The 25,425-nt window shown below is 59.0% G+C and overlaps 2 protein-coding genes across 11 annotated transcripts in view; one reads left to right on the forward strand and one right to left on the reverse strand.

Annotated features, from left to right (window-relative positions):
* The first annotated feature begins 875 nt into the window (after nt 1-875).
* Nucleotides 876-8,345, forward strand: PAFAH1B3 (platelet activating factor acetylhydrolase 1b catalytic subunit 3). 3 transcript variants are annotated; one of them, XM_009194613.4, is made up of 6 exons: nt 876-1,212; nt 1,324-1,417; nt 1,615-1,704; nt 3,331-3,447; nt 3,526-3,609; nt 8,013-8,344. In XM_009194613.4, the coding sequence occupies exons 2-6, from the start codon at nt 1,340-1,342 to the stop codon at nt 8,298-8,300; spliced, it is 657 nt and encodes a 218-aa protein (XP_009192877.1). In that variant the 5' UTR covers nt 876-1,212; nt 1,324-1,339; the 3' UTR covers nt 8,301-8,344. The 3 variants fall into 3 exon arrangements, with proteins under 3 accessions (XP_009192877.1, XP_009192876.1, XP_009192875.1); XM_009194612.4 differs by having other exon boundaries at nt 879-989; nt 3,526-3,648; nt 8,013-8,345; XM_009194611.4 differs by having other exon boundaries at nt 882-1,212; nt 3,526-3,648; nt 8,013-8,345.
* Nucleotides 8,346-9,591: 1,246 nt separating this feature from the next.
* The window catches only part of CIC (capicua transcriptional repressor), a 28,068-nt gene continuing 12,234 nt past the window's right edge, over nt 9,592-25,425 (reverse strand). For 2 of the 8 annotated variants that reach the window (XM_009194601.3, XM_009194600.3), the window contains exons 3-21: nt 18,879-19,028; nt 18,560-18,794; nt 18,351-18,480; nt 18,073-18,255; nt 17,825-17,990; nt 16,587-16,789; nt 16,274-16,499; nt 15,736-15,839; nt 14,223-15,456; nt 13,944-14,131; nt 13,170-13,291; nt 12,910-13,076; nt 12,520-12,813; nt 12,098-12,423; nt 11,541-11,785; nt 11,289-11,443; nt 11,074-11,205; nt 10,653-10,784; nt 9,592-10,564 (exon numbers count right to left, since the gene is read on the reverse strand). In XM_009194601.3, the coding sequence (XP_009192865.1) occupies nt 10,197-10,564; nt 10,653-10,784; nt 11,074-11,205; nt 11,289-11,443; nt 11,541-11,785; nt 12,098-12,423; nt 12,520-12,813; nt 12,910-13,076; nt 13,170-13,291; nt 13,944-14,131; nt 14,223-15,456; nt 15,736-15,839; nt 16,274-16,499; nt 16,587-16,789; nt 17,825-17,990; nt 18,073-18,255; nt 18,351-18,480; nt 18,560-18,794; nt 18,879-19,028 (4,760 nt within the window). In that variant the 3' untranslated portion in view covers nt 9,592-10,196. Of the gene's footprint in view, nt 10,565-10,652; nt 10,785-11,073; nt 11,206-11,288; nt 11,444-11,540; nt 11,786-12,097; nt 12,424-12,519; nt 12,814-12,909; nt 13,077-13,169; nt 13,292-13,943; nt 14,132-14,222; nt 15,457-15,735; nt 15,840-16,273; nt 16,500-16,586; nt 16,790-17,824; nt 17,991-18,072; nt 18,256-18,350; nt 18,481-18,559; nt 18,795-18,878; nt 19,029-21,055; nt 21,279-25,425 lie in introns of those variants that run through there. The other 6 variants (XM_003915621.5, XM_009194602.3, XM_009194603.3 and 3 more) reach the window with 6 other exon arrangements.

Below are 25,425 nucleotides of genomic sequence, written 5' to 3' on the forward strand. Positions count from 1 at the left end.
TGCACCTTCTTCTACCCTCCACCCAGGTCCACGCAGATCCTATGGTGTCCTGCATGCAAAGATACGTAGTTTATATGTTATGCCGCGCGCGCGCGCGCGCGCGCACACGGTGTTTTGAGTAGGGGTCCTGTGATGTCTTGAATGCAAAGATATGTACTTTAGATTTTTTTTTTTTTTGAGACGGAGTCTCGCTCTGTCGCCCAGGCTGGCGTGCAGTGGCGCGATCTCGGCTCACTGCAAGCTCCGCCTCCCGGGTTCACGCCATTCTCCTGCCTCAGCCTCCCGTAGTAGCTGGGACTACAGGCGCCCGCCACCAAGCCCGGCTAATGTTTTGTATTTTTAGTAGAGACGGGGTTTCACCGTGTTAGCCAGGATGGTCTCGATCTCCTTATCTCGTGATCCGCCCGCCTCGGCCTCCCAAAGTGCTGGGATTACAGATTACAGGCTTGAGCCACCGCGCCCGGCCGTACTTTAGATTTTAACACACACACACACACACACACACACACACACACACACACACACAGTGTTTTGAGTAGGGGAAGCCCACGAGCAGATAGGCTCACACAGACACACACACACACACACACACACACAGTGTTTTGAGTAGGGGAAGCCCACGAGCAGATAGGCTCACTAAAGCCCTGGCGCTGCCTTAGAGTGGCTCCTTAGAACGGAGCCTCGAATTTTTACGTTTTGTCATCTTCCTTTTCTGTCCCCCACATCAGTAGAAAATGGGAGCGTCCCCTCCTAGCCAGGTGCATTCGAGCCACCCCTTCAAGGGAATCCAAGAATGGACTCGTCCACTCCCTCCCCTCCCCCACCACGTGAATGGGCCCCCCGCCCCTCCGCCCCCCCGCAACAGTAGGTGGTCCCTTCCGCACATTTCGCTCTGTGCTGCAAATGGTTTCTTCCCATTTGCTAGAAAGACGGCTAGATCTTCCCGCCCACTCTCGACTCTTCAGCTAGTTCGCCCCTCCCCGTGGCCGGTGGGTGGTTTCTCCCTCCTCCCCGCCTCGGGAGCTGGATGGTCTCGCCTCTCCCTCCCCCCACCCCGTGCCGGGTGCGCGGCCTGGGAGTCCGCAGCCCGAGCGGGAAGCGCCGGGCGAGCCCACTGCGCGGCCATCGTGGGGGAAGCGAAGGTTCCTGATTCCGAAGGTTTCTGTCCCTGGAGAGGAGGCGGCGCCCTGTATCGGCCTTCGTCCTCCGCGGGTGTGCTATCGTTGGGACGGTCCTTTGTTGCCTCGAGGGGTAGGAGTGGGCGTGGCGGAGCCAGCTCGGTCTGGAACACTCCCGGGCCGACCCGACTCGCTCATCCTGCAGGAGCTGCGGCGCCAAGATGAGCCGAGAGGAGAACCCAGCCAGCAAGCCCACGCCGGTGCAGGACGTACAGGGCGACGGGCGCTGGATGTCCCTGGTGAGCGTTCCCACCTGGGATATTGAGGAGTCCTGGGGGCGGGGGGCGGGGGTGGCTCAGGAGAACGGCTGGTTCGTGCCACTCCCACTACCTGATTGGGAAACTGAGAGCAGTTGGGGAGGCGCTGCCTAAGGGAGCAGGGCGGGGTGGGCCCAGGAGCGTGCGTGCCATTGACTCCCTCTCGCGCGCTCCCGCAGCACCATCGGTTCGTGGCTGACAGCAAAGATAAAGAACCCGAAGTCGTCTTCATCGGGGACTCCTTGGTCCAGCTAATGCACCAGTGCGAGGTGAGGGCAGTCCCTCTCTCCCTGCCCCATCCAGTCCTGTGCCCATGCTGACACATCTGGACCAGAACCCCGGCCAGGTGGGGTATTATGGGAGTACCCAGATTGGCCCGAGGCAGCCTGAGGCTACGAGAATCTTGGTGTAAGGTGCAACATTCTATTGAGAAGGAATTGTATGCCTTGGTTTTATCAGATTGGATTTGTGTATAATGTACTAAGACCTAAAATAAGGTTTTCCTGCCATAGGCTTGCCTTTAAAGTGAGGCTCTTTCTTGTTTGCTTTAAGCAGTGCGAAGCCCTGATGGGTTTACACAAAGCTATAGTCACTTTACAGGAAGTGAAGGTCAACTCTAATGGCACTCCACAAAAAGGACTCAATCATAATAATATCTTTCCACGAAGCTTGTCCAACTGTAATGGATTTCATCAAAACAAGTTTCAACTGTAATACCGTTGGTTCCATGCATGGCTCAAGCAGACTGGATTTTCATAGTGAGTCTTGCTTCTGTGGGGCTTGGTTTATTTTGTTTGTTGGTTGGTTGGTTTTTGAGACAGGGTCTTGCTCTGTCACCCAGGCTGGCTTGCAGTGGTATGATTTCTGTTCACTTCAACCTCTGCCTCCTGGGCTCAAGCGATCCTCCCACCTAAGCCTCCTGAGTAGCTGGGACTACCGGTGTCCACCACCATGCACCCGGCTAATTTTTGTAGAGATAGGGTTTTGCCCTGTTGCACGGGTTGGTCTTGAACTCCTGGGCTCAAGCAGTCCACCCACCTCAGCATGAGCCACAGAGCCTGGGGCTTGGTTTAAAGTGAGAGACTCTAGGCCAGGTGTGGTGGCTCACACCTGTAATCCCAGCACTTTGGGAGGCCGAGGCAGGCGGATGACCTGAGGTCAGGAGTTCGAGACCAGCCTGGCCAACATGGCGAAACCCTGTCTCTACTAACAGTACAAAAATTAGCTGGGCACAGTGACACATACCTATAGTCCCAGGTACTTGGGAGGCTGAGGCAGGAGAATCGCTAGAACCCAGAGGCAGAGATTGCAATGAGCTGAGATCACACTACTGCACTCCAGCCTGGGCGACAAGAGTGAAACTCTGTCTCAAAAAATAAATAGGCTGGGCACTGTGGCTCGTGCCTGTAATCCCAACACTTTGGGAGGCCGAGGCGAGTGGATCACCTGAGGTCAGGAGTTCGAGACCAGCCTGGCCCACGTGGTGAAACCCCCATCTCTACTAAAAAATACAAAAAGTTAGCCGGGCATGGTGGCATACGCCTATAGTCCCAGCTACTCGGGAGGCTGAGACATGAGAATCGCTTGAACTAGGGAGGCGGAGGTTGCAGTGAGCCGAGATAGTGCCACTGCACTCCAGCGTGCGTGACAGAGTAAGACTCTGTCTCAAAAATAAAATAACTCTGTCTCAAAAATAAAATGAAAAATAAATAAATAAAAGTTAATAGGTTTCTATAAAGTGAGGTTCAGCCATGCTGGAGTTTGCTCCAGGTGAAATTTTAAGACTGCTTCCATGAAGTAAGATTCTTCCATAATGGCATTCGGTTAACACCTGGACAGAGGGGGATGGTCCATGGGGACAGTGCCCTTGTGCCCATACCATTTCTTTCCCACAGATCTGGCGGGAGCTCTTTTCTCCTCTGCATGCACTTAACTTTGGCATCGGTGGTGATGGCACACAGCATGTACTGTGGCGGCTGGAGAATGGGGAGCTGGAACACATCCGGCCCAAGGTGAGCGGGGCTTGGGTGGGGCTCTAAAACATCTTTTGGCTGCCCCCTCACCGCTGCTTCATGTCTCTTTTCCCACAGATTGTGGTGGTCTGGGTAGGCACCAACAACCACGGACACACAGCAGAGCAGGTGACTGGTGGCATCAAGGCCATTGTGCAACTGGTGAATGAGCGGCAGCCCCAGGCCCGGGTTGTGGTGCTGGTGAGAGGCTGGGAGGGTGGGAAAGGAAGAATGGCAGTGGTCTGGGACCCCCTCAGATACAGCCACAGTTGGCACGGTTCTAGGCAACTTGACATAGAGCAGTGGCTTTCAGGCAGAATCTCACATTGGAGCTTGCTGCACCCTTCAGAGTGGCTGTGGTTGAAAATGTGCTCAGAGACCAGTTAGCCTTTTTTGCCCAGGGATGGCTTGAGACTTTGGGGGTATTGAAAAACTAAAAAACGGTTGGGCACGGTGGCTCGTGCCTGTAATCCGAACACTTTGGGAGGCCAAGGTGGGAGGATAACCTGAGGTCAGGAGTTTGAGACCAGCCTGGCCAACGTGGCAAAACCCTGTCTCTACTAAAAATACAAAAATTAGCTGGGCATGCTGGCATGCGCCTGTAATCCCAGTTACTTGGGAGGCTAAGGCAGGAGAATCACTTGAACCTGGGAGGCGGAGGTTACAGTGAGCCGAGATCACGCCATTGCATTCCAGCCTGGGCAACAGAGCGAGACTCCGTCTCAAAAACAAAAAGAAGGCTGAGGCGGGTGGATCACGAGGTCAGGAGATCGAGACCATCCTGGCTAACGTGGTGAAACCCCATCTCTACTAAAAATACAAAAAATTAGCTGGGTTCGGCCGGGCGCGGTGGCTCAAGCCTGTAATCCCAGCACTTTGGGAGGCCGAGACGGGCGGATCACGAGGTCAGGATATCGAGACCATCCTGGCTAACACAGTGAAACCCCGTCTCTACTAAAAATACAAAAAAAAAAAAATTAGCCGGGCGTGGTGGCGGTGCCTGTAGTCCCAGCTACTCGGGAGGCTGAGGCAGGAGAATGGCATAAACCCGGGAGGCGGAGCTTGCAGTGAGCCGAGATCGTGCCACTGCACTCCAGCCTGGGCGACAGAGCGAGACTCCACCTCAAAAAAAAAAAAAATAGCTGGGTTCGGTGGCGGGTGCCTGTAGTCCCAGCTACTCAGGAGGCTGAGGCAGGAGAATGGTGTGAACCTGAGAGGCGGAGCTAGCAGTGAGTGGAGATCATGCCACTGCACTCTAGCTTGGGCGACAGAGAGAAACTGTCTCGAAAAAAGAAAAATTCAAAAATGGTTGGGCATGGTGGCTCCTGCCTGTAATCCCAGCACTTTGAGAAGCTGAGGTGGGAGGATCGCTTGAGCCCAGGAGTTCAAGACCAGCCTGGGATGTAGCAAGACATTGTCTCTACTAAAAATTGTTAAAAATTAGCTGGGCGAGGCCGGGCGCGGTGGCTCAAGCCTGTAATCCCAGCACTTTGGGAGGCCGAGACGGGCGGATCACGAGGTCAAGAGATCGAGACCATCCTGGCTAACACGGTGAAACCCCGTCTCTACTAAAAAAAAATACAAAAACTAGCCGGGCGAGGTGGCGGGCGCCTGTAGTCCCAGCTACTCAGGAGGCTGAGGCAGGAGAATGGCGTGAACCTGGGAGGCGGAGCTTGCAGTGAGCTGAGATCCGGCCACTGCACTCCAGCCCGGGTGACAGAGCGAGACTCCGTCTCAAAAAAAAAAAAAAAAAAAAAAAAAAATTAGCTGGGCGTGGCTGGGCGCAGTGGCTCATGCCTGTAATCCCAGAACTTTGGGAGGCCGAGGCGGGCGGATCATGAGGTCAGGAGATCGAGACCATCCTGGCTAACATGGTGAAACCCTGTTTCTACTAAAAAATACAAAAAACTAGCCGGGCGAGGTGGCACACGCCTGTAGTCCCACATACTTGGGAGGCTGAGGCAGCAGAATGGAGTGAACCCGGGAGGCAGAGCTTGCCGTGAGCTGAGATCGCGCCACTGCACTCCAGCCTGGGCGACAGAGCAAGACTCCGTCTCAAAAAGAAAAAAAAAATTAGTTGGGCATGGACTGGGCGCAGTGGCTCATGCCTGTACTCCTAGCACTTTGGGAGGCTGAGGCAGGCGGATCGCCTGGGGTCGGAAGTTCAAGACCAGCCTGACCAAATGTGGAGAAATCCCACTAAAAATACAAAATTAGCCGGGCATGGTGGCACATGCTTGTAATGCCAGCTACTTGGGAGGCTAAGGCAGGAGAATCGCTTGAACCCAGGAGGCGGAGGTTGGGGTGAGCCAAGATCGCACTATTGCACTCCAACCTGGGCAACGAGTGAAACTCTGTCTCAAAAAAAAAAAAAAAAAGGCCAGGTGCGGTGGCTCATGCCTGTAATCCTACCACTTTGGGAGGCCGAGACGGGCAGATCACAAGGTCAGGAGATCGAGACCATCCTGGCTAACACAGTGAAACCCCGTCTCTACTAAAAATACAAAAAGTTAGCCGGGCGTGGTGGTGGGCGCCTGTAGTCCCAGCTACTCGGGAGGCTGAGGCAGAAGAATGGCATGAACCCGGGAGGCAGTGCTTGCAGTGAGCCCAGATCGCGCCACTGCATCCAGCCTGGGCAACAGAGCCAGACTCCGTCTCAAAAAAAAGAAAAAAGAAAAAAAGAAAAATAGCTGGCTATGATGGTGTGCAAAACCTGTAACCCCAGCTACTTGGGAGGCTAAAGGGGAAGGATCACTTGAGCCCAGGAATTCAAGGTAACAGTGAGTTGTGATCATGCTACCGCACTCCAGCCTGGGTGACAGAGACCCTGTCTCACCAGAAAACAAAAGAAAAATCCTCAAAAAACCTTGAATAGGCCAAAAGTTGTCAGGCATTCCTGGGGTAAATCTAGGCTTCATCACTTGTGGGTAGCTAAGACATTTCCTCTTCTGAAAGGGGATTGATCCCTTGCCATGAGCCATGATGTTGATATCTTTATTTATTTTTTTTGAGACAGAGTCTTGCCCTGTTGCCCAGGCCAGAATGCAGGGGCACAATCTGGGCTCACTGCAACCTTCTCCTCCTGGGTTCAAGCGATTCTTCTGCCTCAGCCTCCAGAGTAGCTGGGACTGCAGATGTGCACCACCACGCCTGGTTAATTTTTGTATTTTTATTTTATTTATTTATTTATTTTTTTGAGACAGAGTCTCGCTGGGACTACAGGCACACGCCGCCACACCCGGCTGGTTTTTTTTTTTTGTATTTTTTTAATAGAGATGGGGTTTCACTGTGTTAGTCAGGATAGTCTAGATCTCCTGACCTTGTGATCCACCCGCCTTGGCCTCCCAAAGTGCTGGGATTACAGGCGTGAGCCACCGCACCTGGCCTAATTTTTGTATTTTTAGTAGAGATGGGGTTTCACTACGTTGGCCGGGCTGGTCTTGAACTCCTGACCTCAAGTGATCCACCCACCTCAGCCTCCCAAAGTGCTGGGATTACAGGAGTGAGCAACCGTGCCTCACCTATTTATTTATTTATTTATTTATTTATTTATTATTTTTATTTATAAAGAACAGATTTATTTCTTACATTTCTGGAGGCTAGGAAGTTTAGGATCAAGGGGTCAACATCTGACAGGGGCCTTCTTTCTCAGTCATCCCATGGTGGAAAAAAGGTCAAGAGAGGGGAAGAGAGAGAGAGAGAGACAGAGACAGTACAAGAGAGCCATTTATTTATTTTTTGAGACAGGATCTGGCTCTGTTGCCCAGGCTGGAGTGCGGGTGGCATGATCTAAGCTCACCGCAACCTCTGCTTCCAGGGCTCAAGTGATCCTCCCATCTCAGCGTCCCGAGTGGCTGGGACTACAGGCACACGCCATCATGTCCCGCTAATTTGTGTGTATTTTTGTTAGAGATGGGGTTTCACCATGTTGCCCAGGTTGGTCTCGAACTCCTGGGCTCAAGCGACCCATCCAGCTCTGTCTCGTGTCATGCTGGGATTACAGGCGTGAGCCACTGCACCTGGCCAATGTCAACGTTTTTCTTTTTTTTTTTTTTTTTTTTTTTTGAGACGGAGTCTCGCGCTGTGGCCCAGGCTGGAGTGCAGTGGCGCGATCTCGGCTCACTGCAAGCTCCGCCTCCCGGGTTCACGCCATTCTCCTGCCTCAGCCTCCTGAGTAGCTGGGACTACAGGCGCCCACCACCGCGCCCGGCTAATTTTTTGTATTTTTAGTAGAGACGGGGTTTCACTGTGGTCTCGATCTCCTGACCTTGTGATCCGCCCGCCTCGGCCTCCCAAAGTGCTGGGATTACAGGTGTGAGCCACCGCGCCTGGCATGTCAACGTTTTTCTAAGTGATACTTGGGAAGAGGCTAAAACCCAGAAGTCTCTTGCTAAATGAGAGCTAGGATGTGATATTTAGGAACTACCCTCCTGCCATCCCCACTTGCCCATCCCTAGTGTTTTCTGCAGCTGGAAACTTCATGGTGTTGGGTGAAGGACAGGTTGGCACAGAGAACAGGATACCCAAATGCTTGTTTCCTTACTACACCTCGTGTTCCTGCTCAGGGTCTGCTTCCGCGAGGCCAGCATCCCAACCCACTTCGGGAGAAGAACCGACGGGTGAATGAGCTGGTACGGGCAGCACTGGCTGGCCATCCTCGGGCCCACTTCCTAGATGCCGACCCTGGCTTTGTGCACTCAGATGGCACCATCAGCCACCATGACATGTATGATTACCTACATCTGAGCCGCCTGGGCTACACACCTGTTTGCCGGGCTCTGCACTCCCTGCTTCTGCGTCTGCTGGCCCAAGACCAGGGCCAAGGTGCTCCCCTGCTGGAGCCCGCACCCTAAGCATCCTGCTGCCTTCCCACAACATTAAACTCTCCTTCCTCGGTGTGCTGTTTCCTGCTTTATGGTCAAACCTGTCTGGGTATCTGGGTACCACCACCAGTCCTTATCCTGATCTGTGACCCTGCAGTTCTGCAAGGTTTTTGTGTAAGACAGGGTCTCTCTCCATCACCCAGGCTAAAGTACAGTGGTGAGACCACAGCCCACTGCAACCTCAACCTCCCAGGCTCAAGTGATCCACCCACCTCAGCCTCCTGAATAGCTGGGACTATAAGCCTGTGCCACTATGTCCAGCTTGTTGTATTTTTTGTAGAGAAGTGGTTTTGCCATGTTGCCCAGCCTGGTCTGACTCCTGAGCTCAAGCAATCCACCCACCTTGGCCTCCCAGGGTGCAGGCATTACAGACATGAGCCACCATGCCTGACTGTGGTTCTATTTCTGCCCAGGGGAGGCATCACTGATCCATCAAGGCACTGTGATTCTTGAGGTTAGGTTAATTTCCACTATCACAATAGTGTGCTTCAGGCAGGCGCTACCAATCAGTAAACACTAGGTAAGACCAGCTTGCCAGCACTATCCTACAAGACCAAGGTCAAGCAAGAATTCTGGGAACACAGTGACCCAGTACAGTCAAGCCCAGCGTACCCTGTCCATCTCTGCATATGCTGTTGTCCTGGCTGGAACTTCCAGGTGCTCCAGCTCTAGCTTAGATGCCGCTTCTGTGGAGATGTCCTGATCCTCCCACTGCTAGTTGTCATCCCTCCACACATGGTGTGGGTATCTGTCACCTCGGGTGGGCACTGTGTCCACATGCTGAGCAGGAGAGGTGTCACCCAGGGGAGGGGTCAAGCCCAGTTGCAGTGCTGGCCCAGGCCACATGGGGGTAGCAGGGGCCACAGGACAAGGGTACTCCAGGTAGACTAGGCTCCCTCCCACCCACTGCCACCTCTGGGCTAAGACCTCTTGGGGCCTGTTTCCTGAGGACGAATGACCCCAGAGCCAGTGAGGCTAAACCATCAGGTGGCATCTTGCCTCAGGCCTTCCCCAAACTCATGCAGTCCAATGGCTGAGAACGGGGCCAGCAGGCATTGAGACTCCCTGGGCTCCTAAACTGGAGAGGGGCCATCTGTTCCACAGCAAGTCAGCGACCTGGCCTGTGGGGTTCCTCTGATGTTGGGGGCAGTGGTACTGGAATTGTTCCCCCCACATCATGGAAAGCATACCGCTCCACAACAACTGAGGACAGGACGTACAACCAACAACCCTCCCTGTTAAGAGCCTGCAGCCACACAGGTGTGTTAAACAGCTTTAATCTCGCTCATTGTGGCTTCTCGGCACAGTAAGAAATATTGCACATGATCAACATGTTTTGTTCTGGGGAAGGGGGCAAGGGCAGGGGGAATCACCTTCTTAGAAAGTACAACCCAAGTTGGGAGGGCAGAGGGGGTGAGGAGAAAACCCTCCCCGTGCCTGTGGCAAAGTGCAGGAGCCCCCACCCCCAAACTAACCTGAGTCCAGCCCCTCTGGGGAAAAAAGGGGTGCATGAACTCCCCGTATTCCACAGGCGCCTCCCTGTGGCCCAAGGCCCACACCACCCTCCAGCTTGCAGCCCTCACAGGAGCCATTTTGCATAAAGTGAAAAGCTCTGAAGGTCACACACTCCAGGTTATGTACAGGGGCTTGGAGGAGGGAGACTGCCCCTGCGGCCCCTCAGCTGCCCCCCAGCACCGGGAGGGAGCTTCAAGGGAAGGGGGTATTTACAAGAGGAGCAGGCCTCATTCCGCCCCAAACTGGAGAGGACGAAATGGCTTTACCCGAGAGGAGATAACCTTCCTGCCCCCACATACTGTCCATGTCCTGAGGGGGTACTATGAGTCCTGGCATGTTCTCAGGGTTCCCTCACCTGCCTGTGGCAGCTGTGGAGGGACCTGGCGGTGGAGGAGAGGGCTGGGGAGCCCCCTCCCAGCCAGGCTGTCCAGGCCCCGACTCTGGGGGCGGAGGCAGTGGCGGGGCAGCCTGGACCGTGCCAGAGTCTGAGCTGGGCGAGGTGGGGTCAGGGCCCCCCGCAGGGCTGGGAGTGGGGGCAGGGGCAGCAGCGGTGCCAGTGGGGGGCGGTACAGGGAGAGGAGCCTCAGCTCCAGGGGGCTGCTCGGTGGGAGTGGCTGCCTGCATGATCTTCTGGCGCACCTCACGGATCTTCAACTGCAGACAAACCTTGGAGGGGAAGATGTCTGCATAGCGGGCCTGGAAGGCGGCTGTGGCCTGGGCTGGAGATAGAAAAACAGTGGGGAGCACAGGATGAGATGTGCAGACAAGTCACACCCGAGTGACCCCAAGACTCCAAGACAGGCTCACCTGATGGGAAGAAGCCATGGTCCTGGAAGAGCTGCATGACCAGGGCCCGGCGCTGGTCTAGGGTGCGCCGCAGGGAGGAGTACGGCACCTTCTCATACTCTAGCTCCCCAAGCACATCCTCGGCTTCTGTACCTGTGCAGGGCACAGGCAGCATGGCAAGGCTGCAGCGGCAGCAGGGCCTTCCTACCACCGTCTGAGTGCCCATCCGAGCCCTCACTGCATTCTATTTCACAGTGGAGTCAGAGAGGGGTCCCGCCCACAGTCACAGGGCAACTTAGGGGCCTGCCAGACTCCAGAACCCAGCCCTGACAGGCTGTGCTTCCTCCCAGCCTGGATGGACCCACCCTACCTCTCCCACTCTAACTGCCTTCAAGAGACCCACTCCTCCTGCAGGCCCCCAGAGTTCTGCCCACCACGGCACCTGTACGGTCAAAGGTGAAGATGTCCCCCTCGCACTTGGCACTCTTGGGGGTGTTGGGCTCCGAGCTGCAGCTGGAGCGTCTTCTCATCTTGCGCTTGGGCGAGGTAGGGTCCTCGGGTGCTGAATCCAGGTCTGGCCAAACAGAAGCAGACTCAGTGCAGGTGGCCCCAGTCTGCCCTCCACCTATGGACCCTGGTTGTCCGACGCTCGCCTACCCGTGGAGTTCTTCCTCTTCTTGCGGTAAGAGCCCAGGATGGCCCGGGGTGAGGTGGCCAGAGACTGCAGGGTGGGGGAGGGCAGCACCTCCTCAGGCCGAAACTCAGGCAGCTCAGCAAAGCGCTCTTCGAAGTCCACTTCTGACAGGACCCTGCTGGAGGGCTGGCAGGGTCACCTCCCCCGCCTCGGCCTGCAGCGGCTCCCACTCCCACCACCCCACACGCTCCACCAAGGCCCCAGCCCATGCTCACTTGTCCACAGAGTCAAAGGTCTTCTTCAGGGGCGGGGGCCGCACCTTCACCTTCTTGCCAGTACCAGCCGCCTCCTTGCGCTCGGGGGTATCCCCGGCTGCCCGTCCACTGCTGCTCTCGCTGCTGCCACCAGGGGCTACGGCTGGAGCTGGGGCTGGGCTGGGAGGAGTGGGAGGCTCCCCACGATTCTCCAGGCCCTGCCCAGGGACGCGCCAGTCTGAAGATGAGCTGGGGAATTTGCTGGCCTGGGATGGAGATAGGCAGGGAGATGGAGAACACTGAGCTCAGACTCTGGGGCAAAGGCCAGAAACAAAGAGTTGGATCTGAACCCGCCCGGCAGACCCCTCGAGAAGGCCGTCACACAGCCTCAGGAAGGCCAAGACAGGGGCCTCAGATGGGAGGGGAGACAACACAGGCAGGCAGAAAGGACAGGGGGACCCTTTAACCTGAGAGACACACAGGCATGGAGGGAAGAGGAGTAGGACAGAAAAGCAAAGACGTCAACGGAGAGGCATAGCCAAGTGGCAGTGGGAGCCCCACGGCCTGCAGGCACTCACCATGGTCTCAGGACCCTTGGCGCTGGTCCGCTCCTCAGCAGGCGGGGGCGGTGGGGGGCTGCTCCGGGCCGTGGGAGTCCAGGTCTCTGGGGCAGGTGGAGGGGCTGGTGGTGTGGGCTGCCCCTCAAGCTCAGACTCTGGGGCAGTTGGCTCTCGGACTGGGCCAGGCTCCAGAGGCTGCCGGGGTGCAGGGCCAGGTCGCCCAGAGGCACCTGCCTCAAAGGACCCCACAGGAATGCTGGCGATGGCTGCCTTCACTTTCTGGGGGGCCTTCGGGCTGGGCCGCTGGGCCTTGGGGGCCACTAAGCTGTAGGTCATGGAACCTGCTAGTGGTGAGAAAAGTGTTTGCTGAGCCAGGCCTGACTGGAGCCCATCCCCTGGGTCCCCCAACTCACCCTGCTCTGGGTTGATCTGACACCTACCTGTGGCACTAGGGAAAGGGCTAGTCGGGGCTGGGGTGGCAGTGGCAGGGGCTGGCGGGCCCTTGGGCAGAATGGTGGCTGCAGGTGGGGTTGTGCTGGTGGCCACAGTGTAGACCAGGCTTGGGGGGGCCTGCGACGGCTGGGCCAGGGGTGCTGAGGAGGTGGGTGCAGGGCTGCCAGAGTAAAACGCCGTTATGACAGGACCTCCGGGGGCTGCACAGGCAGGTGGCAGCTGGGGACTGGGCACAGGCGACACGCCCACCTGACCGGGAGCCAGCAGTGGGGCTTGGCCTGCTGAGAGACAGAGGAGAAGCAGGAGACCAAGTTAGGGCCCGGACTGCCTCAGCCCCACCCTGGGTCCCCAGCACTGCCTGCCAGGCCGCCCCTCACCTGAGAGCAGGGGCTGCACGAAGGCGGGGCCACTGGGCCCCAGCGAGGTGAAGCCTAGAGCTACAGAGCTCGTGGGCCCGTACGAGGTGACTGTTCCAGCCTGGCTGGATGCAGGGCTGGTACCCAGGGGCAGCGCGTGCCCGCCCGCTGACTGCACATAGGTGATTCTGCCGCAGGGAGAGGAAATGGGGAGGAGTGAGGTAAGCTGGCCCCGCCCCACCCCTTCCCTGGCCTCTGAGTGTGGGCTCAGCTGCAATTACCTGGTGGAGGAGGGCAGCAGGACCTTCTGAGGCTGTGAAGTGGGTCCAGGGAGTGTGGCTGGGCTCAGGGGCGGCACCAGGCCGCTGGGTGTGCTCACAGGCACCGGGGTCAGCTGGATGATCTGTGGGGAAGGGCACCCATAGGCCAGGATGAGCTGTGGCCCCTGACTGGGGCAGGGGAGGACCAAGACCTAAAGTGGGGCTCTAAGCAAAAGCAAGAAACACAGAACTTGGGGTGAGAACAGGATGGGCAAGATAACAGTGGGACGTGGGGACACAGAGGAGTAGGGTACAGACACTGAGAACTTGAGAAAGTCAGGATGCACAAAGAAATCACGGAAGATGGCCAGGCGCGGTGGCTCAAGCCTGTAATCCCAGCACTTTGGGAGGCCGAGACGGGCGGATCACAAGGTCAGGAGATCGAGACCATCCTGGCTAACACGGTGAAACCCCGTCTCTACTAAAAAAAATACAAAAAACTAGCCGGGCGAGGTGGCGGGCGCCTGTAGTCCCAGCTACTCGGGAGGCTGAGGCAGGAGAATGGCGTAAACCCGGGAGGCGGAGCTTGCAGTGAGCTGAGATCCGGCCACTGCACTCCAGCCTGGGCGACAGAGCGAGACTCCGTCTCAAAAAAAAAAAAAAAAAGAAATCACGGAAGATAGCAAGACAGGGAACCAGAAACACGGAAAAGAAGAGAAGATTGAAGGAAAAACAAAGAAATGGTGGGGTACAGGGGCCAACACCCAGCACGTAGAGAGAAAAGCAGTCCCTCACCTTGCTGGGGGGCTGGGCACCATTCTGCACAGGTACTGAGAAGGGTGGGCTCACCAGTGGCAGCGGCTGGCCGGCCCCTCCACCCCGCACTGACATGCTAGGGGCGGCCAGGGGCACTAGGACCTTCCCAGGCAGCAGTTGGGCTGAGCCACCCGGGGGCGGGGCCTGCACGGGAGAAACTGACTGGGCTGGAAGTTAAGAGGCAAGAAAGAAAAAGGTTACAAGGGAGTCAAATAGGATTATGGCCCCTCTCCTAGTGCTGCCCGGCCCAGGTCTCACCTTTGGGGGGTGGGGCGGAGGGTACAGACTGCAGGATGGGGATGCCAGGAGTGGGTGCAGTGGCGGCCAAGACTTTGCCGTTGGTGGAAGTGCCCGGTGGGAGGGTGAAACGGATGCTGGTGGTGGGTGCAGGGCCGCTGGGAGTCGCTGCCTTGGTCCCAGGGGCTGGTGCTGGGGCAGGTGCCACCTGAAGCTGCTGGGGCAGCGTGGGCAGGATGTACTGTACCTGGGTGATTCCCCCAGCCTTGCCCAGGGCACCTGGTTGCAGGATGCCCAGCGGTACTGGCCCATTGGGGCCACTCCCAGCACCTGCTCCTGAGCCCGCAGTGGTCCCACCGCCAGGGGCCCCCTGGGCAATGAACTGGACAGCAGGGGGCGCAGGGGCCCCATACCCCGGGGTGCCCACCAGTAGGTTAGTGACAGTGGCAGGCGCCTTTCCCACAGTGCCCAGCAGGGGTCCAGCCACCAAATGTGGGGCTGGTGAGGTGGCTGCTGCCGACTTCTTGTCCGAATACACTAAACTGACACCCAGCGGGGAGCCCCCAGGCACCCGAGACCCAGTGCCCATTTCAGTCCTGGCACCTGCTGTGTCATTTGGAGACGCCTCAGCCCGGCCAGAGGTGGGGAAGGGCTTAGAGGCGATGGGCACAGGAGTGCTGCTGACAGGCCGCACCACGTTGGTGACCATGGTGGCAGCAGGACGGGACAGGGGAGCTGCTGGGGCCCCGTAGGCCAGTGATGGGGCGGGGGCGGAGGGCACTCTGGCTCCGCCACCCTCTTGCTCCTCCTTGTTTGGGGGCAGCACCAGTGTCTGCAGAATGCTTCCTCCTCCGCTGGGAGGGGCCGCGATGACTGAGGGGCCTGGCGGCTCCAGGCCACCCACACTTTCAGGTCTCTTGCGCCGGAAGGTGGTAGGATCCGTTGGGAGGAACCGGGTAGCCTTGGAAGGTGTCGCTGGACCCCCCGCCCCAGGGAGCGGGGGCCGTAGGGGGCCCGCTGTGCTGCCCTGACCAGACTCCTGGGCCTTGAAGGTTCCTGAGCCCAGTGAGAAGGAGGTGGCTGCCGAGGCTGAGGAGGAAGCAGGCGAGGACGCAGAGGAGGATGGGGTGGAACCATAGCCTTTGCCAAAGGCTACAGGAGGATCCGGGGGCCCTGGGGGCTCAGGGTCCAGTGGGGGACGGCAGTGGGTAAAGGAGGAACGGATCACAGGTGAAAACACCTTCCGACCAAAGCCCTGCATGAAAGGGAGACACCCCAGGTCAGGACACTCCGACACCTCAATAGCAGCCCCCTAGCCACGCCCATCCAGCCTGTCAGCCAGGCCAGCCTAGGGCTGCACCCCTCCCAGCTGAAGGCCTCAATTCATCCTGGCTATGACCCAACTCCCCACGGGGCAAACAGCTTGACCTCTCTGGATCTTAATCTCCCCCTCTCTCAAATACCCGGGAGAAACAGACATTCCCGTGGTTTAGGAGGGAGTGTGATGTGACAGCACCGTGACCCAAGCCCTCACCTTGTTGCCCTCTGGGTCCTCCCCAGAGCTGTCCCCACTCTCGCTGTCGGTCACCCGCTCCTTGCACTTGAGATCAATGTCAGTGGTGCCAAAGCCATCATCAGCTGAGGGAGTGGAGGGAACAGTATGGGGAGGGGGCTAGATGCAAGGGGACCCAGGAGGAAACAGTCTGGAGCCTGGATCTCAGCTCTGCTCCAAACCAGCAGGGAGTGCTGTCCAGAAAAGATACTCCTCAGCCCAAGACTGTGCCCACATGCCCAGTGCCCAGTGCAGGAGCCTATGAGGCTGCAGGGAAGAGCCCCTAACACTGCATCTGAAGATCTGGTCACACCCAGGTCCTCCAGATTGCCTGCAGGGCTGGGGGCTTCCTGAGGGCAGGGCTGGGTTTACTCGGCAGGGCCTGAACTGGCCACATGTAACCATAAACCAAGTGGAAAAGAAACCAAAGGGGCCTAGGGGCCTGGATCCAAGTTCTGCCCACCCTCTGAGCCTTGGCCTGCTGGGTCCTGGGCAAGATTCTGGGCCCTGCAATGCTCACCAATGACATCATCATCCCCTTCCTCCTCACAGATGACCATGCGCTCCTCATCACTCGTCATGTCCTCACTGGCCGCACGCTGAGAACGAGAAGCTCGGGTGGGCAGCAGCGAAGGCCGCCCGGTGGCCGCCAAGGCACCTCCCTCACCGGGGGCTGCAAAGGGACCTGGAGCTCCATACTGGGTAGAAGGCTTTGGGCCAGAGTACGATGCAGGGCCGGACACCATCTGCAGGAAAGGTGGCAGGGAGGTTTCAGTGGGGCTGCTGCCTTGGACAGGCTCCCTGCCCACCCCCTGGGGGCCTGCACCCCAGACCTGCGTCAGTTCCTGCAGTGCCTGACTGTCCACTTCGCCGCCATCCAGGCTGTGTACCCCACTGTGAGAGAAAGCTCGGGGCCGAGCTGAGCCAGGTCCCCCAACTGTGTGTAGCCGTTCTGCCCCACAGGAGCTGCTCCCTGGAACCTTGGCGTCCGAGCTCAGGAGTGTCTGGGCTGCGACGGACAGGAGCTCAGAGGACACTGTAAAGTAGAGGGGGGCGCTATACAGTCAGTAAGCCTCTCACCAGCACCTCGACTGGCCCAACAACCCATAGATATTTCTAGGTACTAGGCAGAAGCAGGCTGGAATTTCTGGGCCACTTGGTAAAATAAAAAAACACCACCCACCACCAGTCCAGCATCTCCTTCCTGCTGATTCCTGCCCTCTGGGGTTGCAGCAGGCCCATTCCCTGGGGGCTAGCCCTCCTGAAAGTAAGGAGGCCTAGAGAGAGGTTCATGTGGTGCTGGCAGTTCCCTCATCTCAGAGAAGAAGTAACTAGTGTACCCACCCTCATAGAACTGCATATCCATAGGAACTACCATCTATCCTCATAGAACTGCCATACCCATAGGAACTACCATCTATCCTCATAGAACTGCATATCCATAGGAACTACCATCTATCCTCATAGAACTGCCATATCCATAGGAACTACCATCTATCCTCATAGAACTGCATATCCATAGGAACCACCATCTATCCTCATAGAACTGCATATCCATAGGCTCATTCCAAAAATGTGCCCCAGAACACTGCCAGGCACACCAGACACCCTCAATAAGTGGAAGCAGCCCATCAGGGGTGTTTGCGAGCTGCAGTGGCCCCAACTATGGTGTTGGGGGCCAAACTGGGGTTTACATTCTAGCTCTGTCACTTGCTTGTTTATGACTTTAAGCAAGTGACTTTGCCTCTCTGAACCTCAGTTTCTTCTTCTAGAAATAGAATGGGGTTTTGCAGACTAGAGCTTATATTCCCTGTAGTGCTTGGCACATAGTAAACACTCATTATACAACAGTTGATAATGAGATTGCTGTTTGGGAATCTATCTGTCTGGATCTCCCTGGCTCCTTCACATGAATCAACTGCCGGTTCCTTTACAGATAAGGGTCGGGTCGCCAAATAAAAGTGATAGAGCACAGAGGAGCTGCTGGGGCAGGGGAGGAGCAAGCAAGGGGGTAGCTGGTGGCTCTCGGGGAGGGAAGTGGCAAGGTGGGAGAGCCAAGGGGCTGACTAACCCCCAGGGGCAGCGGCAGTGCCCGTCTCCGACATGCTCCGCTCCCGCGTCTCCTTGTGCCCTCCTGCCAGCCCCAGGCTCGTGGGCTTGGCCTCCGAGCTGGACTTCTTTCGGTCCTTGTTGCACCACTTCCAATCTGGGTGGGCCTTGAAGTGGGCCTCCTTCACCTGGCAGGAGAGGGCAGGGCAACCCTTCACTCACCCACCCCACCAGAAGAAGCTCGGAGGAGCCAAGAGGCAGGGGCGTTACCTGGAAGGCCAGGTCGTGGTACTTCTGCTTCTCCTTGGGCCCCAAGGCATACCACCACTCGCCCAGGATCTTGCTGACGGTCCGGTTGTCCTGGTTGGGATGACGCTGGTGGACCAGGGCCCGGTGCCGCTTGCTGAAGATCATGAAGGCATTCATGGGCCGCCGGATGTGGTCCTTCTCCCGCTGCATTAAACACAGCCCAGAATGGGACAATTAGGACCAGGGAGACAGGTGTGGGTGGCCACGGGGTAAGCACGGGACAGGCAGGGATAAAGTACCTTGTTGGGGCTGCGTCCATCCTTCTCAGAAGATGAGTCCCGTTCCTTGGGTAGGGCACTGAGGGACTGGGTCCGACGTTTTCCAGGCGGTAGAGGCAACTGGATCTCAGGAGACATGATGGAGAGGAAGCTGCGGCAGGGCAGCAGGCACAGTGAGGGCCATGTCTCTGGCCATCCCACCCCCAAGTACCACACCTCAGGGAACTCACGCATCATCATGGTCACTCTCTGTCTCACTGTCCAGTCGGGGCTCTCCTGGGGGGCCAGGGGCCTCCTCCTCTGTGGTGGGAGGCGGACCCTTACCAGGTTCCACCACCCCCAAAGGGTGTGGGGGTCCGGGTCCTGGGCTCTCAGGGCATGTGGCTCCAGGGGGCCGCCCAGGGTCAGCACCCCCTGTCCCACCTGGTGGCCTTTCATGAGCAACAGCTGCCGACTCAGCAGGTTCTGGGGACACAGAGGTAGATCAGAGGGCTCCTAGGCCACCTGGACCCCACACCCTCGCTTCCCCCCAGTCCTCCCAGCCCTCACCTTTGCTCTGGTTGGAGGCCACTGGGTGGCTGGCAGGTTGCTGGGCCTCGCTCGGCTGCACGGAGGGGTCAGGCTGGCTGGGTGCCAGGAAGGGGACTAAGGAGTGCCAGGGGAACACAGCCACAGAGCGAGGTTCCACATTCGTCCACACTGTGGAAAGGAGCCAGGTGAGCTGTGCAGCAGAACCCGGTCCCAGCCCCAACTCAAGGTCTTCCCCACCCTAGATGAGGTAGCCCCACCCCTTTTGTCTACCCCCCACCCCCAACACCAGAGCCTCTTGGACTCGTCCATGCAACGTCACTCAGGAAAAACTCCTCCCTGAAAGGTTTCTAGATTTATAAAAAAGAAAACAGAAGCGGGGAAGGGAAATAGTACTCACGCCCCACTCCTCCCCCCACCAATCTCCATCAGCCCTGCCACCAGGGAACAGGCCAGAGGAACGATTTGCTCCTGCCACAAACCAGGTCATGCTCGGCTGCCATCCCACACTACCAAGGCCCCAGATCTCTACGGGCTGGGACCCCCACCCCCGTCATGCCACATTCCCAGCAGCCCAGTCGCTACCCGACACAATCTCTCACCTTGGCCTCATGCTCTCTTTCCCTTTCCTGAGGCATACGGCCCCATGTCCCCTCCCCTCCAACTCTCTGTTCACTACCCACAGGCTGTGGAGTCTCTTACAACTGTGGTGTGGGAACTGTGGTGTGGGAGAAGTCCTGCTCCTTGCCTGCCTTCCCCACCACAAACAGTACCAGACCTGCCCTTCCTGGCTGGGCACAGGTGGCTCTAGCAGCTCTCCCCTTCGCCCCCACGAACAGAATGCACCATCCACAAATCGGCCTCCCAGCCGCCCTCCCCATCAGCCCCTCGGCTTATCTGTAGTCCAGGGTCCAGCCCCCTTGCCCAAAACAGGGGAGGGTGTGGTAAACTCCTTGGAAGAAAAGACACGGACAATGGGCTAGAAGAGAGGATTGTTACAAGTCTCTACCCAGAGAGGGCACAAGTGCCAGGTGTTTCCTTGAGGATATGCACAGGAAGATGCTTCCTCACCAAGAGGCTGGTCCCAGGGGTCCAACCTTCAGCCCCAAGAGGTGGGTGGTGGAAGAGCAAGCTCTAGGCTGGGACCTACCCCTGGCTGGACTTTTGGGGCGGGCCTAGGATACAAGTGGGCTTCCCCTCACAGAGCCTGGCTCCCTGGGGGAAGTGGAACCAGCAGAGGAGAGAGGCCCCTGCTCGGGGAAGACGAAGAAGGGAGGAGGGAACCGCCCTAGCCCTGCTCTCCATCATTCCAGGCCTTCCCTTGATCCAGATCAACCTGACCTGAGGTGACCTCCCCATGCCTTCAGAAGCCTGGAGAGATGGGCATGGGAGGGGGGGAAGCTCTGTGCGAGGCACTGGCCTGGAGACCTGATTCTGTGAGGGGCTGACAAAGGAAAAAGTAGACCTCAGGAAACAAGGGACTGGGATCACAAAGACAGCACTGAAGAGCACTCAAGACTACAATGACCCTGTCCCTTACCCCTGAAAACCCGCTGGGCCCTCCAACCCCATATAAAAGCCTCCAGAGACTTAGACCTGTGCCTCTCTTTGCAAAGATCTTTCCCATCAGGGTCTTCTCTTTTCTGGGGGGGGTGGGGTGGGGAAAAGGGACCCAGCAGACAATGGAGAGCAGTCCTTTGGTCCTGCTCCCTCCTGAACCCCTCCCCAGTGCACAACCCGCCAGGTTCTTAGGTGTCGCGCTCTCTGCAAACTACACCACACACACTGCAGCCCGTCACTCTGATATCAGCAAACAGTGCCTCACTGGCTTCCTGAGCCCTGTCCTCAGCCCCACTACCCAATCCAAGCCTCCTCCCCTAGGACCAGCAGGTCTCGTGCTGTTCCTATTCTACCCCATGCTCCACAGCCGGTTACTCGGCATCCCTCACCTTTCTATTACAGCAGCCCTGTGCCATCCCATCACTTTAACATCACAGCTGTCCCCAGGTACGCGCCACTCCGCTACACTCCCACCTGCCGTCACTAACCACTCGGCCCGGCCGAGCTCCGTAACTTTCCCCATCATCCCTTTACTCTGCCTTTACTGTTCTCTCCTACTATACCCCCATCACCGTTACTCAGCACTTAGCACCCCGACACCTTGACCCCTGCAGTCCCAGGGCCCAGGCGCTACTGACCGAACATGCCGAGGCCACGGGAGGCCGCGCTGGACGCGGGCATCAGGGGCCTGTGGGCCGAATACATGGTCCGGCGCAGGGGGGGCCCGGCAGGGGCTCGCACCTCCTCAGCGGCCGACGCCGCTCGGCCCGCAGCCCGCTCCTCGGCCGTCGCCGCTTGGGCCCGGGGGGAGCGGGAGGCCGTCGCCGCATGCCCCGCCGCCCCCCTCCGGCCGCCCCACGCGGGGGTCTCCGCCGGGCGCGCCTGCGCACAGCGCCGCCTGCCTCCCGCCGCCCGGGGGGCGGGGAGTCGGCGCACCGGCCCCGCCCGCCCCGGCGCGCGCGGGGGCCGTCACGGGGCGCGCGGCACGGGGGCCATCGGCGCCGCCCCCTCCCTCTCCCTCCTCCCTCGCGGAGTCCGGCGGGCGGGGCAGGCGGGGCAGGCAGGGCAGGGCGCAGCGCACGTGCGCGCGGGGCAGCCCCACTCCGCTCCCCGCTCGCTGGCTCGCTCGCGCCCTCCCTCCCTCGCAGCTCCGGCGGGTAACGGCTCTGGCCCCGCGCGCCCCGGCTGCCGGCGCCGCCGCCCCGCCTTTCCGGGCCCGGGGCCCGAGGCTCAGCGCCGGGTCGACCTCCGGCCCCGGGCGGGCAGACGGACCAGCGTGCGTGCGTCCGTCCGTGCGCTCCGAGCGAGCCCCGCGCCGAACCACCGCCGCCTCCCCGCCCCGCCACTACTACGCGCTCCCCTCCCCCCGCCGCGCCTCCCCCCGCCCCTTCCCCGCTTCCCCCGCGGCCTTCCGCGCAAGCCCGGCCCCCCGCGCGTGAGCCCATTGGCTGCCGCCGCCGCGCGCGGGTCAGGCCCCGCCGCGCCCGCCCCCATTGGCCGCCCCGGGGGAACGTCAGTCATATGCAAATAAGGGCAGGGCGGGGCGGGCTCCGGTTGGCCCCGAGCCGGCCGGGGGCGGGGCCGCGGTAGGAGGGTGGCAGGGAGGGCGCACTGCAGTAAAGGCACCGAGCCAGGGGGGCGGTTCGGGGCGCCGCGCTGCGGAGGTCCCGGGGTTGTGCGTGGTGCTGTGTGTCCAGTCGGCGCGAGGAACACGCTCACGCGCGGCTCGGCCCGCCTCCCGCACACCCGCTTGGGCGCGCCTGGCCCCGCTGGGCAGACAAACTGCGCGTAGGGCTGGACGAGGCATCCCTGAGCCCTCACCTACTCACACTCACTCTCCTCACAGACATACACACACACACTTTCGTGCCACACCCATTATCTCCTACACACCCCACGGGCACATATACCCTCTGTCTTACACCCACACTGTGACACACGAAGTCACACCTCACACACCTGCTCACACAGATGTACAACCGCACACGCTCACAGTCCATTGCTCCCCACCCACCATCGTGCATTCACCCATCCTGTTCTCATCACCCATCTCATCCATGCCCTGTCACACATGCCTTGCCAACCCGCATCCTCATCACACCCCCACCAGCCCACATGAATCATGCAAACAGACAACATGTCAAACAGGAGGAACTCAGCATAGCCCTGCTTGTCCACTACACACTCCACACCCCTCCCACACAACCACATACTCCTCCATCACACACATAGCCTTCCTAGCACTCACAAAGCACCTCCTATTCCCAGTGCACACTCAGCTCTCGCAGACACCATCATACCGACCCCACCCTCTATATAATCCTACTCTAATGGGCGCTACCTGCTTCAGTACCCGGGCCCATCAGGTATACAGAGCCCAGTGGCCATCGCCATCATTCAGCCACTCACCCTGACACTCATCTGCCACTCTGGACCCTCTATCTAGCAGCATAATGCAGGGGACCACAGAGCACACCATGGTGACCCCACCACACTACTCTGCCAGCCACCCACTAACCCCCACTCCTCCCAGAAAAAAAGGGCCAGGAAGAAAGGAAACTAACACTTACTGGGGCTGCTGTGTGCTGGGAGCTTGTGTGTATTATCTGGTTCATTGAATCCTCACAGCCACCTAGGGAGGTATGCTTTATTACACCCATTGTTCAGGTGAGAAAACGAGCCTCAGAGATTGAATAAACTGTGGCAAGATCATGCAGTCAAGATGTACCAGCCCAGAGCTCCAACTCAAGTGCTGTTTCCATTACTCAAGGCTTAACCTCAGGGTGGACCCAGGGAGGGAACTCCAAACAGAGGCTGGGGAATATAGTTAGACAATGATACAGAGCCACGTGGACCACAGAAAGGTGAGGGGGCTCACATGAAGACACAGGCAAGGATGTAGAGCCCATCTGGCAGAGACACAAAGGCCCTGGATCACGCAAGAGGGGCCCTGGGGCCATACCCAGTAAAGGCACAGGACTGGGGTCGCACAATTGGGCAGGTAAAGGTTGCACAGGCTAAGACGGACCAAGACTGGGCTCTTACACAGGTTGGATGGTCGACAGGAGCAGAGGAGCTCTTTCCCCAACCTGCCTCATCCACTGACAGAGCTGAAGGAATGGAGAGGGGGCAAAAACTGGGTAACCTGAGCCCAAAAGGGAAGGGAAGGTCTGTAGCTCGCTGACCTCCAGAGACTGCAGGGCCAGACACTTGGCTGTGAGCCTGGAGGGGCAACCAGAGGGACTATTAGGTGACTGCCCCCTCCTTCCTATGCAGTCCCAGACTCAGACCCTCCATTACCTCACTGCCCCAGGGACTGCAATGTGAGGCAGGAATTGAGGCTGAAATCAATGTGGCCCGCTATCTCCCCACCACTGCCCCCACCACTGCCCCCTCCTCTCTCCACCGGTGAGTGAGTCACCTACTGGCAAGTTAACCCCTTCCCTACTGCAATGAAGCCCAAGGACAGAGCTCAGAGGGGCTCTGCCCCCCAGATCCCCCACTTCTGTTGGTTCAGAAAAAGAGCCAGGCATGGCACAGGAGGGAAAGAGGGCCCCACACATCTGGGAAGGTTGCACATCTGGTAGAAGACACAGTGCCCACGGAGGAGAGATGGGAAGAGGCCCCTTTCGGGGCAGGGTACAACCAAGTGGGGGCCTAGCCTGGTAGGGAGGGGCGGGAATCCGGGCGGGAAGGGCCCCCCTGCCCTGGGCGCTGGGCCAGCCCTATACTTAGCTTCTATTGTTCAGGGTGGAGGAACCCTGGGTGGGGGTGGATTAGGAGCAGAGGGGAGGGAGCAGGTCCTGTCCCTAGACAGCTCCCTCTCTCTTGCCATCCCCGACCCTAACAGGGGCCTCCCTAGTTGGAAAAAGGTACTGAGCAGGACTGTGATGGCAGCCACCCTCTGCACCAACCCCTAACCAACTCCACAGAAGGACTGCCCCTAAACAGCCCCCACTGTGCCACCACACCCAGGCCTGGGGACAGGGAACCCAGACGAAGACATCAACAGTCACCCAGGCGGGCCGTACAGGCTGAGGCCTGCCCAGAGGCCTGGGGCGAGCAGCCAGGGATGCTGACAGACTGAGGGACAGGCAGAGGCGCACTCTAAACTCACGGGGCCCATTTATTGAGCCCGCTAGGCACCGCACCCCTGCCGGCCGCCTGCGGCTCCCCACCCTGCTCTCCAGGCCCAGGTCCCCGCCTCAGCTCACCACCCTGGTGTCCCCAGCTCCCCTCACCCGCTTTCCACATACACACCCACCCACCCACCCCGGGCGGCGTCGGCGACGGCCAGGGTTGCCTGGGGAACGAGCCCAGGATTGGGCTGGCGCGGCTCGGCAGGGATGGGGGGCTAAAAATAGCGCTGGGGTGAGTCAGTGTGAGTGGGGCTGGGGTAGGCAGGGGGACCAGGAGGAAAAGAGAGACAGGGGAGAGTGTGTGGGGGATGGTCTCCAAGGATTGGGAGATGGGTGGGATGCGGGGGTCGGGGGTTGAGAGACGTGGGTTTGGGGAAGGGAAGGTGCGGGGGCGGGGAAGGGGTGTACAGGCGCTGGGGCTGGGAGGGTTGGTCTGCGCGGGCTGAGGGAGGCGCCAAGACCCGAGCAGAGGAGGGGGCGCCGCCCTGCGTTCCCCTTCCCTCCCCGCGCTCACGAGATTTTCCACTCGCCGCCTGGCCCCTAGCCAACCCCAGGCAGGCCCCACAAAGCCGCTTTGTGCAGGGAGGGCGGGCGGGTGCCCGGCCGGCCTGACACCCACGCGGGCCGCGGCGGGGCGCCGGCCAGCTGGCACCCGAGCTGTCTGCGGTGGGAGGGAGGGTCCCCCACCCAGCCCAAGGACGCGGCCGCGCAGGGGTTAATCGCTCAGGGGCGGGGAAGCAGGCCTCGGCCAATCAGCGGTCGGCGGGCGAGACGGCAACCAATGGGAAGGACGGAGGACCGACACAGGAGGCCTGCACCCAGGGGCGCGCGGGAACCAGCACCCCTGGGTGCCAGCGGGGGCTGGGCGC

This window comes from Papio anubis, chromosome 20 (genome assembly GCF_008728515.1).
Source record: "Papio anubis isolate 15944 chromosome 20, Panubis1.0, whole genome shotgun sequence".
Lineage (NCBI taxonomy): Eukaryota > Metazoa > Chordata > Mammalia > Primates > Cercopithecidae > Papio > Papio anubis.

Bases quoted from the DNA above. Each gene is read 5' to 3' on its own strand.
- PAFAH1B3 (XM_009194612.4), top strand. From the start codon at position 1,340: ATGAGCCGAGAGGAGAACCCAGCCAGCAAGCCCACGCCGGTGCAGGAC. The intron at 1,418-1,614 runs GTGAGCGTTCCC...GCGCTCCCGCAG, and splicing joins ACGGGCGCTGGATGTCCCTG to CACCATCGGTTCGTGGCTGA. The intron at 1,705-3,330 runs GTGAGGGCAGTC...TCTTTCCCACAG, and splicing joins AGCTAATGCACCAGTGCGAG to ATCTGGCGGGAGCTCTTTTC.